Here is a 12,363-nt window from a genome sequence, read left to right on the forward strand (position 1 = left end):
CATCCTCCATTCTCTCAACATGCCCAAACCATTAAGGGAAGAAAAATAAAATCAATGTGCCTTTCACACTAACTGGGGTAGTATGCCACTGAATCACCTGGTGATGGAAAGGAATGAGAAAAGTGACAACAGCTGAACCTAACTAGAAAACCCAACGGCACGATATGTATGTACAGTATTTGTACAGAATGGGAAAAAAGTATGCCGATATTTCATCACTTCTTCTCACTTTCCTCTGCTGGTTGATCTTCTCACTTTCTTCTGGCTGATGGTCCTAAACTGAAAGGCTGGTTATGTTTCTCTGCCCACAGATTAGTCTCTTTGATATGATGCATACTGAGGGAATGTGAAAGACATGCCCAAAGTGTGAAGTAGATACAGTGGAATAACATATGTGGAAGTTGGACTTTTTACCATGCCCTCATGTATGAGAGAGTTAAAGGTACAGTAGATCCTAGGTTTGCACATCCTCTAATTCCACAAAACATGTTCTACACCACACTATCAACCTTTTCCACAACCTGTCTTGTATAGTGACAAAACATTTTGTATGGAATGCACAACCAGATTCAGCAACACAAGCCTCTGATGAATCAGGGGGGATGTGACTTTGAGGATTTGAGGCCTAGTTTCAGCCCTTGAAGGACTAGTGGCACTTTTCATTCCCCCTCCTCCAGCTCATCAGACTCAGATAACCCCCCACCCCAAATAACCGTCACGTCGTCGTCCACAGTATCAAGGTGAGTTAAAATTCCAATTATTGGTCACTTCTTACCATTATACATTTGTTCAGGAGAAAATGACAAATTTGTACCAGGAAAATGATAATGGGAAGCTACTAACGGATATGTGTCAGGAGAGGAGGTTGTGCATTTGTAACTCGTATTTCAAACACAAAGATGCACAAAAATATACAGGGCATAGAGGGAACGGGGATCGTGTTGAAAGAAGCCTGATTGATTACGTGCTTGCAGAAGGGTCGATAATGGGAATGGCTGCAGATACGAGGGCCGTGAGAGGACGATGTGGAGGTCTGTAAGATCATATGATTGTGGGATGCAAGATCAAGCTGAGAGGAGTGAAGTGGCTCAGGACAGAGAAGTATTGTCAGGGAGAAAGACTGAAAGTTCTGAAAGTTGAGAAGCTGAGGATCAAGGAAATGGCAGAAGATTACAGGATCAAAGTAGAGGACGAGTTAAAATCAGTGAATTGGAATGAAACGGATTTGGACAGCTTGTGGAATGCATATAGGGATTGCTTAGTTATGAATGCTAAAGTGGTGTGTGGTGTGGCAAGAGTAACAAGGAAGAAAGGTACAGCATGGTGGGATAAGCAGGTTAAGAGAGCAGTGGAGGAAAAGAGGAAAAAGTGGCTAAAGTGGTTACAAGACAGGGGTTCAATTGAAATCAGAACTGAATATACTGAGAGCAAGAAGCACATAGAGAGACTAGTGAAGAGGAAAAAGAAGGAGGTAAATGATGATCTGGAAGAAAAATGAATCCGAACTACTCTGAAAATTGGAAGTTATTCTGAAAAGAGGTGCGGAAATATTGAAGTGAAAGCGGAAAGAAATGTGATGGTGTGAAGGATCTTTGTGATAGATTATTAACCCATGGGGAGGAAGTAAGGACCAGATGGAAAGAATATTTTGAAAGCCTGATGAATGGGAACAGAGAGAGCAGAGCAGCTGTAAACATGATTGGTTTTGGGGGTGTGCAGAGAAGGAATGCAGAGCCAGGGAATGTGACACTCGCACAGGTGAAGAGCGCTGTGAAGCGGCTGAAAAATGGGAAAGCCACTGAGGCTGATGAGATGTATGCAGAGATGCTTAAGTGTAGTGGAAAGAGTGGAATGAAGTGCATGTTGGAGATATGTAAGAATGCATGGATGAGTGAAACTGTGCCAGCACAGTGGAAAAAGGCTGTGATTGTACCCCTGCACAAAAATAAAGGTGAGCAAAGTGAGTGCAAGAATTTTCATGGCCTAAGTTTACTGAGTGTTGTAAGGAAGGTATATGGAAGAATTATTACAGAGAAAGTAGGAGAGATCTCAGAAGTCCTAGTGAGTGATGAACAGGGTGGCTTTAGGAGTGGCAGAGGATGGGTGGATCAAATATTTGCAGAGAGACAGGTAGCAGAGAGGGCTTGTGAGAAGGACCATTAGGTGTTTATGGCATTCATGGATCTGGAAAAAGCATATGACAAAGTAGACAGAGAGGGATTGTGGAAAGTTTTGCGCATGTATGGTGTAGATGGTAAGCTGCTAGGTGCCTTCAAGAGTTTTAATGATGGTAGTGAGGCATGTGTAAAGGTTAAGGGCCATCTAAGTGAATGTTCACAATCAGTGTGGGCATGCGACATGGTTGTGTGATGTCCCCATGGTTCTTCAATATATATATGGATGGGGTGATGACAGAGGTAAAAACATGAGTCATGGAGAGAGGGAAGGCACTGGTAATGAATGGTGATGGATGGAATATCTCAAAGATGTTGTATGCTGACGATGCAGTACTGCTTGCAAATAACGGAAAAGAACTTGGTAGGCTAGTGCACAGTTTTGCTGATGTCTGTGAGCGTCGTACCTTGAAAGTAAATGCAGAAAAGAGTAAAGCGATGGTTACCGAGAGAGAAGGTGACTCCCAGTGCAATGTTACAGTGAATGGAGAGAGACTGGAATTGGTGAGAGAATTCAAGTACCTGGGTACAGTGATAGAAAAGAGAGGAAAATGTGCAAAAGAAGTTGAAAGTAGAGTGACACAAGGAAGAAAGGTAGCTGGTGCAATGAAGGCCTTGATAAGAAACAAAGGCTTGAGTGTTGCAGCTGCATGATGCTTACATGAAGGAGTGCTAGTGCCAACTTTAACCCGCCGCATGCCAGCTATATTTAGCCCTATGGGTCGCCTCCGTGCCGGCCATTTCTCGACCTTTTTTTTTATTGGCAAAAATGATAAATTTTCATGTGAAAACAATGAATTTCACCATTAACATGCTTACCGAAGCTCGGAAATGGGTTTTACTGAGTCCTACATACTCGTATACAAGTATATCCGCTCTCTCACACTCACCTCGTAGCTGAGAGGAAGCCGTTTTCCATGTAAGGTATACTCAGGTATTTATGCTGGGAAGGTATAGCAATGTTCAGCACACTTTTCTAATTACTTATTACTTCAAAATCTATCACACTTTGTGTGTTTTTCTCACTGTGAATGCATTATCTTACGCTTACTTGAAGATAGGTACAACCTGACTTCATTATGTACAGTCCTGGCACTTACATGAAGGTATTGACAACTTGACTTCACTATATAGTCCTTACACTAACAAGAAAATATTTACAACTTACATTTACGAGAAAATATTTACAAAATGCCTTCACTATGTACAGAACTGGGTGAGGCACATAGGCAGAGTGAGGCAGACCGAGTGTGAGGGGGAGAAGCGAGTGGGTGTAAGGCCCTGACAGCCTGGGGGATGGCAGAGGAACAGTTACCATACATGCCTGCCAATTTATAGCCACAAACTTGAAAAATGCAGTCACAGTGAATTTTTTTATTTTAAACTGTTTTAAAACAGCACTGGCACTGGACGCAAAATTATGTCAGAATGTTTTAAAATGGCACTGGCATGCGACGAGTTAAAATATGGATATAAGACTACGGTGTGGCATGAAAATGAAAAGTCAGGAGTAAGAGCAGTGGAGATGGGACTACTGAGGAATGAATGTGGAGTACAGTGGGTCGATAGGATACAAAATAATGTGATTTGTGAAAGATGTGGATTAAGGAAGTTGGTGGACACCAGAATCGAAGAGAGTGTACAGAGATGGTATGGTCAAGGGGAGAGAATGGATAACAAAAGAGTGTTGAAAAAGGTATACCTGAGTGAATTTGAAGGAGGGAGGAGGTGAGGTAAACCAAGGAGAAGGTGGAGAGATATGGTGGATGAGTGTGTGAGGGAAAGAGGTTTGGAAGTCGGTGAGGCTAGGGAACTGACAAGAGATCGAGCTGGCTGGATGAATGTTGTGAGGAGAAGTGCATGATTAGGGTTTTGGCACCACTTTCTAATGAGGCAGTGTCCAGATTGACTTAATCAGATACACTGATGTGAAGCTACAGGACTTGGTGAATGTTTTTGGCATATCCGATGAAGCCAGGATTCCGTGGGCTTGAATAATGTGTGAATGGAAGCAAGGCCCATTGGATTGGGCAAATCTGGGCTGTCTGGACATTGCCACTCCTCACCCCGCCCTAGGGCGGGAAAGGAGGTCCGGATGATGATGATGAGGAGGACGACTATTTCTTATGCCTAATGATGATCAAAGTACTTTTATGCACATGTCTGGTCAATTAACACTTTCAAGAGGGGCAAAAAAAAGGGAGAATGGGAAAATTGGGGGATTCCATCCACCACAGTAGCCAAATAGTGTTTTTTAAAGAATAATTTGTATGGCAGTCTTCAAGGATACACTAACCATGCAAAACAAGGGTCTGCTGCACTACATTAACTCCTTTCTCCAGTAAAACTCAACAATACTGTACAAAATCATGATATGTTTAGGGATATACAAAATGAACATGTGTAAAATTGAAGTACCTAATATTCAGTTTTCTTGGCAAAGACAAGTTATCCAGGCTTTTTTTTTAATAATAAAAATAACAGCCAGTGAGATATTTCACCAATTCCTCCTAAGTAACTGACTGACCTGTAGTTTCAAACAAAGTGGAGATACTAGGTTGCTCTGTATGGCCCACTAGGGAAAGTTCTTCAACAGGTTCAGGCAGTGCTTCACCAACTTGCTTCCTTGGAGACTTGCCTTTTTCCCTGAAACATCAGACTACCATAAGAAGATGATCATCATCTGCCTTAACCTACCTAAAAAATAGAATGAGCAAAAAAACAATAGTCCCATTACATTATTTATGTGCTGTTGGGGTCTAAGGCCAGGCAACCAGAGTCACATTGGTAGATGACAAAGAAATGACTGAAGAACGTCCAGTCAAATCTTGGGTTATCAAACCCACATGCACTGCTATCTATCTATCTATCTATAGCCCGACGCTCTAATCCCGCAAAGGGTGGCCGCAGACAAAATGCCTCCAAGTCACTCTGTCACCCACCATTTAACTACCCTCCCCCCAACTCACCCCCCCCCTCCCTCATATACCTCTCAACTCCATCCCTCCACCTCATCCTCGGTCTACCCCTCTCTCTCCCTCCCTCCACCTCACCTACATACACCCTCTTAGTCAGTCTTTCATTCTCCATACTCTCCACATGTCCAAACCACCTCAGTGTATTTCTCCTAATCTTCTCAACCACATCCACATCCACCCCACAACGTTCCTTCACTTCTTCATTCGTCAACCTGTCCCTCCACATCACTCCACATGCTCCTCTCAAGTAACTCATTTCCACTGCTCTCACTCTTGACTTGTTCCCCTCTTGCAAGGTCCACGCCTCGCCTCCATACATCAGGGTAGGGATCACAATGCCATCATGCAGTGACTTCTTAACTTCCATACTCACCTCCCTATTTCCCATCACTGCTTTCAGCGTACCAACAACCTTCCTTCCCTGCTGTACCCTTTCACGTACTTCATCCCCCAAAGTTCCATCCTTACTCATCACACTACCCAAGTACTTGAATGCACTCACATTCTCCATATCCTCACCATCCAACCTCACTGCACACTCTGTGACTTCATTCCTCTCAAACACCATAACTTTACTTTTGTTTACATTAACTTTCAGCTTCCTCCTCCTACACACTGTCCCAAATTCATTCACCAAACCTTGCAACTCCCATTCATCTTCACTCAACAATACTGCATCATCAGCAAACAGCAACACCGGAAGCTTCCAAATCTCACCCTCATTCATTAGGGCCAGCAATGCCATAATTTTATTGCACAAATCCAATTATATTGAGAAAATACTGCACATAGAAATATCATGCATGGCTCTTCATAAGGAGCTTCAACAATGGTATCATATTCCTCTTATGATGCTACCTTTCTTCCCCTCTCCAAAATTAGGGTATTTAAAGATGGGCGGGTGGCATTGAAAAAAAAAAAAAAATACAGTAACAGTAATTTTAAAAATATATCAATGGGCCAAGACTTGAAGAGTGCATGCCTCCACCAGTGCCTACACCAGACAACTCTGACCTTCAAAAAATTTAATAAACTCTTCTTTGGCCCATGAACCACACATGCAAAAAATTTCACTGAAGTCCATCAATATCGTTTTCTGATATCTTGTGGAGAAGCAAACAACAAATGGATAAGTGGGTGAATTGTAACCCCCTCCAACTTTGTTGGCAGTGGAAATGAAGCAGCAGTAGGCTCTGATGAGGTGTATGCAAAGATTATTAACTGCAGTGAAGAGAGTGGGATGATGTACAGGTATACCCCGGTTTAACGATACAACTGGTTAAGTGAAAACCCATCATTAGGCGAGTCATCTTATCTCGGGGTAGATTTAACATGTAAAGTATAGGGATGCATTTTTGAGCCTTGGGTTTCCCCCCCAACCAAGTCCTAAACCCACCCAAATGAGTCCAAAAACAAGTCAATCTAAATGGCCTAACAGCTGTAAAAGAAGCTAACCTATGCCAAATACCTGTAAATAACTCACTAAAACTAACACATAAAATATGAAAATTGTCAAATATAAGTCTATCTATCTATCTATTGCCAGACGCCTCAATCCCGTTTGGGGTGGCCACAAACAAATCGCCTCCAAGTCGCCCTGTCCCCCGCCATTTCACTCCCCTGCTCCCAACTCACACCCCCCTCTATCATATACCTCTCCACCCCATCTCTCCACCTCATCCTCGGCCTCCCCCCTCCCTCTTTCCCCCTCCACCTCACTCACATACACTCTCTTCGTCAGTCTTTGACCTTCCATCCTCTCCACATGGCCAAACCACCTCAGTGTGTTCCTCATAACGCTTCCTATCACATCCACATCAACACCACAACGCTCCTTTATATCCTCATTCGTCAGCCTATCTCTCCATGTGACTCCACAGGCTCCTCTTAAATAACTCATTTCCACGGCTCTCACTCTTGACTTGTGTCCTTCCAACAACCTCCAAGCTTCACTTCCGTACGTTAGAGTTGGTATCACAATACTGTCATGTAGTAACTTTTTCACTTCCATGCTCACTTCCCTGTTTCTTATCACTGCTTTCAAAGAACCAGCAACCTTTCTTCCCTGCTGTACCCTTTCAAGCACTTCACCCTCCAAACCACCATCCTTACTCATCACACTACCCAAGTACTTAAACGTACTCACATTTTCCAATTTCTCACCATCCAACCTCGCTGTACATTCACTGACTTCACCTCTCTCAAAGACCATCACTTTACTCTTCCCTACATTCACCTTTAGATTCCGTTTCTTACACACTCTCTCAAACTCATCCACCAAGCCTTGCAGCTCCCCTTCGTCTTCACTCAACAACACGGTATCATCTGCAAACAACAGTACAGGGAGTTTCCAAACACTATCCTCTCTCACCAGGGCCACTCCAACATCCACTACCCTACCTTGTACCTCTTTTATTACCCCATCCATGTACAGATTGAACAACCACGGAGACATGACACATCCCTGTTTCAACCCAACTTTCAAAGAGAAAAATTCACTTAGTTCACCATCCACACGCACTGCAGCCTTCGCACCATCGTACATACTCTTCACAGCATTCAACAACTTCCCATCTATTCCATATATTCTTAACACTTTCCACAATCCTAGTCTATCCACCCTGTCATATGCTTTCTCCAAATCCATGAACGCCGCATACAACTTCTTTCCCTTCTCTAGAAGCTTTTCCACTAAAGATCTGAGAATGAATATCTGATCTACACAACCTCTTCCCTTCCTAAAGCCTCCCTGTTCTTCTCCAACTAATTTCTCTGTTCTTTCTCTAACTCTGTCAATAAGTATCCTACCATACACTTTTCCTATTATACTAAGAAGACAAATGCCCCTGTGATTACCACACACTTCTTTTTCCCCTTTTCCTTTGTACAAGGGAATAATTATACCTGACTTCCAATCCTCCGGGACTCTACCTTCCTCCCAGGCCAATCTGCACATCTTCCACATCCATTCTACTACTATCTCTCCCCCATGCTTCAGCATTTCACCACACACTCCATCAATTCCTGGGGCTTTCCCTGATTTAACTTTCTTCATTGCTTCCACAACTTCTATCCTACTGATTTCTTCCTGTCTTCTCACCTCCCTTCTTCTTCCAGGCATTCCCCAGCCACTTATACTCGCATTACTTCCATCCTCTACGTTCAACAATTCCTTAAAGTGTTCTCTCCATCTGCTCACTTTTTCTCCCTTCTCCACTAGTAATCTACCATTTTTATCTTTCACTCCCCTGCTAACTTCACTTCCACCCTGTCTTACTCTTTTCACCTCTTTCCAGAACATTTTCTTACAGTCCCTCCACTTTACACTCAAATTCCTTCCAAATTCCTCATCCAGTCTCTTCTTACTCTCTTACTAATCTTTTCACCTCTCTCTTTCTTTCTACATATAACTCTCTCTTCCGCCTCTCAACTTCTTCCACGCCCCTATTTCTCATCCATTCATTATATGCTTTCTTCTTTTGTGCCACAGCCCGTTTCACCTCTTCAGTCCACCACGCTGTTCCTTGCACCCCCCTCCGTCTTCTCTTCCTTCCACACACCACATCACATGCTGTACATATTTCTTCTGTAAATATTCTACACACACCTTCCACGTCCCCCATCTGCTCCAACTCATATTTGCCCAATCGTTCCTCCACTTCTCTCTTATACTCTGCCTTTTTCTCATCCTCTTGTAACCTTTCCACTCTCCTTGCAACTACTCCTTCCTCTCGTCTTTCCCTTCTTCTATTCCTCCATCTTACTTGAACTTTAACTCTGGCCACCACCAAGTAGTGGTCAGAAAGTCCAATCCCCCAACCTCTATAAACTCTTGTATCCAATATACATCTTCGCATCCTTTCATCCACACACACATAATCAATCATTGCCTTCCTTTCACTCAATTCACCACCCACCCTTCTCACCACTCGCCATGTATACCTGTGGATCATTTTATGCCTGAAGAGGGTATTGGCTATCACCAACCCCCTCCCAGCACAAATGTCCACTAACGCACTTCCATTCTCATCTATCTCAGCAGGCACACCCCACTCACCAACTATTCCATCCACCTTCACATTCCCAACTTTACCATTCATATCACCAATCAAAAACACTCTATCATTCCTTCCAAACTTTTCCATGCACACTTCTACATTTGTCCAGAACTCTTCTCTCACTCTTCTAGCACGATCTTGCGTTGGCGCATACACACAGACAATCGCCCACATTTGTATTCCAACTTTCAACTTTACCCACACAATCCTTGATCCAACTGATCCATACTGTCTTATGCTCCTCTTCCATCTTTTACTCACAACTATACATACTCCTTCCTTTGCCCTCTCATTCTCACCTACTCCAGCACATATACCCCATCCATACTCCCATTCTCTCACACTTTCTCCTCTCCATTTTGTTTCAGTTATTCCACATACATCCACTTTCGCATCCTCAAGCACCTGGACAATCTCTCTCTCTTTCACCTCATCATTTGCTCCCCTTACATTCCACGTTCCAATTGCAATGTCCTTTGTCCGGTCCTTGGTCGTCAACGTTTGGTCAGTCCTTGTCCGAGGCTTATTGTTTGTTTTTTTAGTTAGTTGTTTTCCGGGGAGGGGCACTAACCCTCCGCCAACCCTTTTAGTCGCCTTTTACGACAAGCAGGGATACTGGGGGAGTATTCTTGACAAACCCCCCTACCCCCAGGGGGGGTAAGTAAACTGTAACCCAAATTGACAATGTTCACCCCTCCTATGACTAAAACACATTAATCACCCACCTATGGCTGAAACACATTAATCTAAGTCTAAAAACAGTCTATAAATCAACCTAGACACACAATTTTAGTCTAAAATATCATCAAAATTGGTTTTAAAAAAATAAAAACCCATCATTAAACTGTGGTTTTGCCATTGTTAGGCAAGGTATGGTGGTATTTCTATCTCCATCGTTATGTCAAGGTATCGCATCTAGAGGTATAATATACAAAGGTATAACTTTTGTTGGAAATATGTAAGAAAGTTTGGCTGAGTGGAACATTACCAGCAAAAAGAAAAATGGCAGTGACTGAACCCCTGTACAAAAAACTATGACGATCAAAGTGAGTGCAAAAATTATGATGGTAGTGTCTGTTCAATACTGTATGAAAGGTATACGGAAGAATTACCATACAGCAGGTATGGAATAAATCAGAAGGTCTGGTGACTGACGAACTGGACTGATGGGAATATGTGGCTGCAATGAGACACAATGGAGAGAGCTTGCAAAAAGAATTATAGGATACTTTTGGCACTAATGAATCTAGGAAAAGTGTACAAAAAAGTAAACCTGAGGCATCAAGGAAGGTTTTGTGTGATGGAAACTTGCTGAATGCTGTTGTCTTTACGATGGTTGTGAAGCCTGTGTATGGGTTAGTGGACATTAAAGTGTGTAGGCTGAGATCAGTGTTGGGATGATTTCAGGTTGTGTGATGTCTCCATGGATGTTCGGTATCTACAGAATACTGTATATGCAAGGTGTAATGAGATGTAAAACCTGAGTTTTGGATAGTGATGAGGTCAGTAATGAATAGTGAAGGGTGAAGCATCTTAAATCTGGTGTACAAAAATGGTCTTCTATTATTATGCAAAGAAGAAATAACCAAAGGCTAAAAGCTTGCATTAAAAAAACTGTTCTTTCCTAAAAAAAAAAAAAAATAAAAAAAAATAAAAAAAAATAAAAAAAAAGCAAAACTCACAATATCTAGACAGGTTGCATTTAAAGGATCAGACACAGGCAGAGGGATGTGAAGAATGAGGAAGACAGATCCACAGCTGACCTCTTCCGAATCATGAACAACAAAGAGTATTGGTTAACTCCTGTATCAGAGAAACTGTAAAAGGGCAGTCTGGAAATTAAAGATTTATACCAGACTCGATCGAAAGCCTTTGAGATGTCAAGTGCAATGGCAAAGCTTTTGCCAAAGTCCGAAAGGAGGATGACCAGGGGGCGGATTCTGAAAGCTCAAAAATCCTCGCAAATCCACCATCTTTGGGCGTAAGAGCAACTTTTCACTTAAGTGCATATTCTGGAGCCTTAGAAAACGAGCAAAAACCCTATGCGGCGGTGTCAATTCTCCTCGTAGAGTTGCGCCATGTGAGGGGCAGCCCTAAGTACATCGTAAGCCTTATAACTCACCTATTTTTACAAATGTTGTAGCTCAAACATCCCTCAAATCCTGAGAATTAAATCATGCATCAATTAATCCTTAAGTGCATACAACTGTGGCGATTTTTCAAAAAATAATAAGTACAAGTGGCAGCAGACCATCGTAGACGATGCCAGAATACTATAACGGAGCAAGTACTACTTCGACATGTGGTAAAACTAGCATTGTCGGCCAATATTGCCTTTACTACAAACAAATTATAGCCTATTGATACAATGTTCACAAAAATTCGATTAAACAAGCCACTGTTAAGAAGAAACTCATCTAAAATATGGTGATAGCCTACATGACACAATGTCGAAAAAAATAATGAATCAGTGCACTTATTTCTTCCTCAGAGAAGTTCACTGCCCTTCTGTACATAATATTTTGGTGGTCTTCCACTGCTTCAATACTCTCTTAGAAATTATGACTGGCGGTGTGGAAACATCATCTGCTACCACTATGACGCCATACTCCGGTGTACTGTGATTGGTTACTCAGGTTTAAATAGAGAAACTTTCCGCTCCTTGATTGGCCAACACTTGCCCTGGCGCAACCTGGTGTTGGTCTTAAGATTGTCGTACAACACTCTCCAGAATACCACTTATCAAAACCTCGTATGCACATCGCAAAAGTTCTCGCAGATTTTCTCATAACCCAGACACCTTTCAGAATCCGCCCCCAGGAGTCTGAAAGGTAGGTGAGAAGATCGCCAGTAGAGCGTCCCTGACGGAACCCACACTGACGATCAGAAAGAAGGTTGTGATAGGAAAGATGCTTTCAAATTATTCTATAAGAATTGACGTGAAAACTTTTGAAACACAGGATGCTAAAGGTAAGAATCTGAGAGGAGGCAAGTTACCCTTCGTGAAAGCCATGCATGTGTTGTAAGTACCCTGGATACAGCTAAATATTTTCCATACCTCTAAATCCTCATTCTCTGGTTCCTTTTCATTTATTTCATGCTTTCTGTCCGCTATTTATGCAAACAGGGTCTTAAATAGGTTGCTATGCATGT

The 12,363-nt window shown here is 42.4% G+C and overlaps 1 protein-coding gene across 1 annotated transcript in view; it reads right to left on the reverse strand.

Annotated features, from left to right (window-relative positions):
- The window catches only part of LOC145412518 (uncharacterized), a 491,890-nt gene that overhangs the window by 399,510 nt on the left and 80,017 nt on the right, over positions 1–12,363 (reverse strand). The window contains exon 7 of the mRNA XM_080282412.1: positions 4,702–4,820. Within this exon, the coding sequence (XP_080138538.1) occupies positions 4,702–4,820 (119 nt within the window). The remainder of the gene's footprint in view (positions 1–4,701; positions 4,821–12,363) is intronic.

This window comes from Coenobita brevimanus, chromosome 93 (genome assembly GCF_032717465.1).
Source record: "Coenobita brevimanus isolate Jiangsu-jjx chromosome 93, ASM3271746v2, whole genome shotgun sequence".
In the NCBI taxonomy this organism is placed as follows: domain Eukaryota; kingdom Metazoa; phylum Arthropoda; class Malacostraca; order Decapoda; family Coenobitidae; genus Coenobita; species Coenobita brevimanus.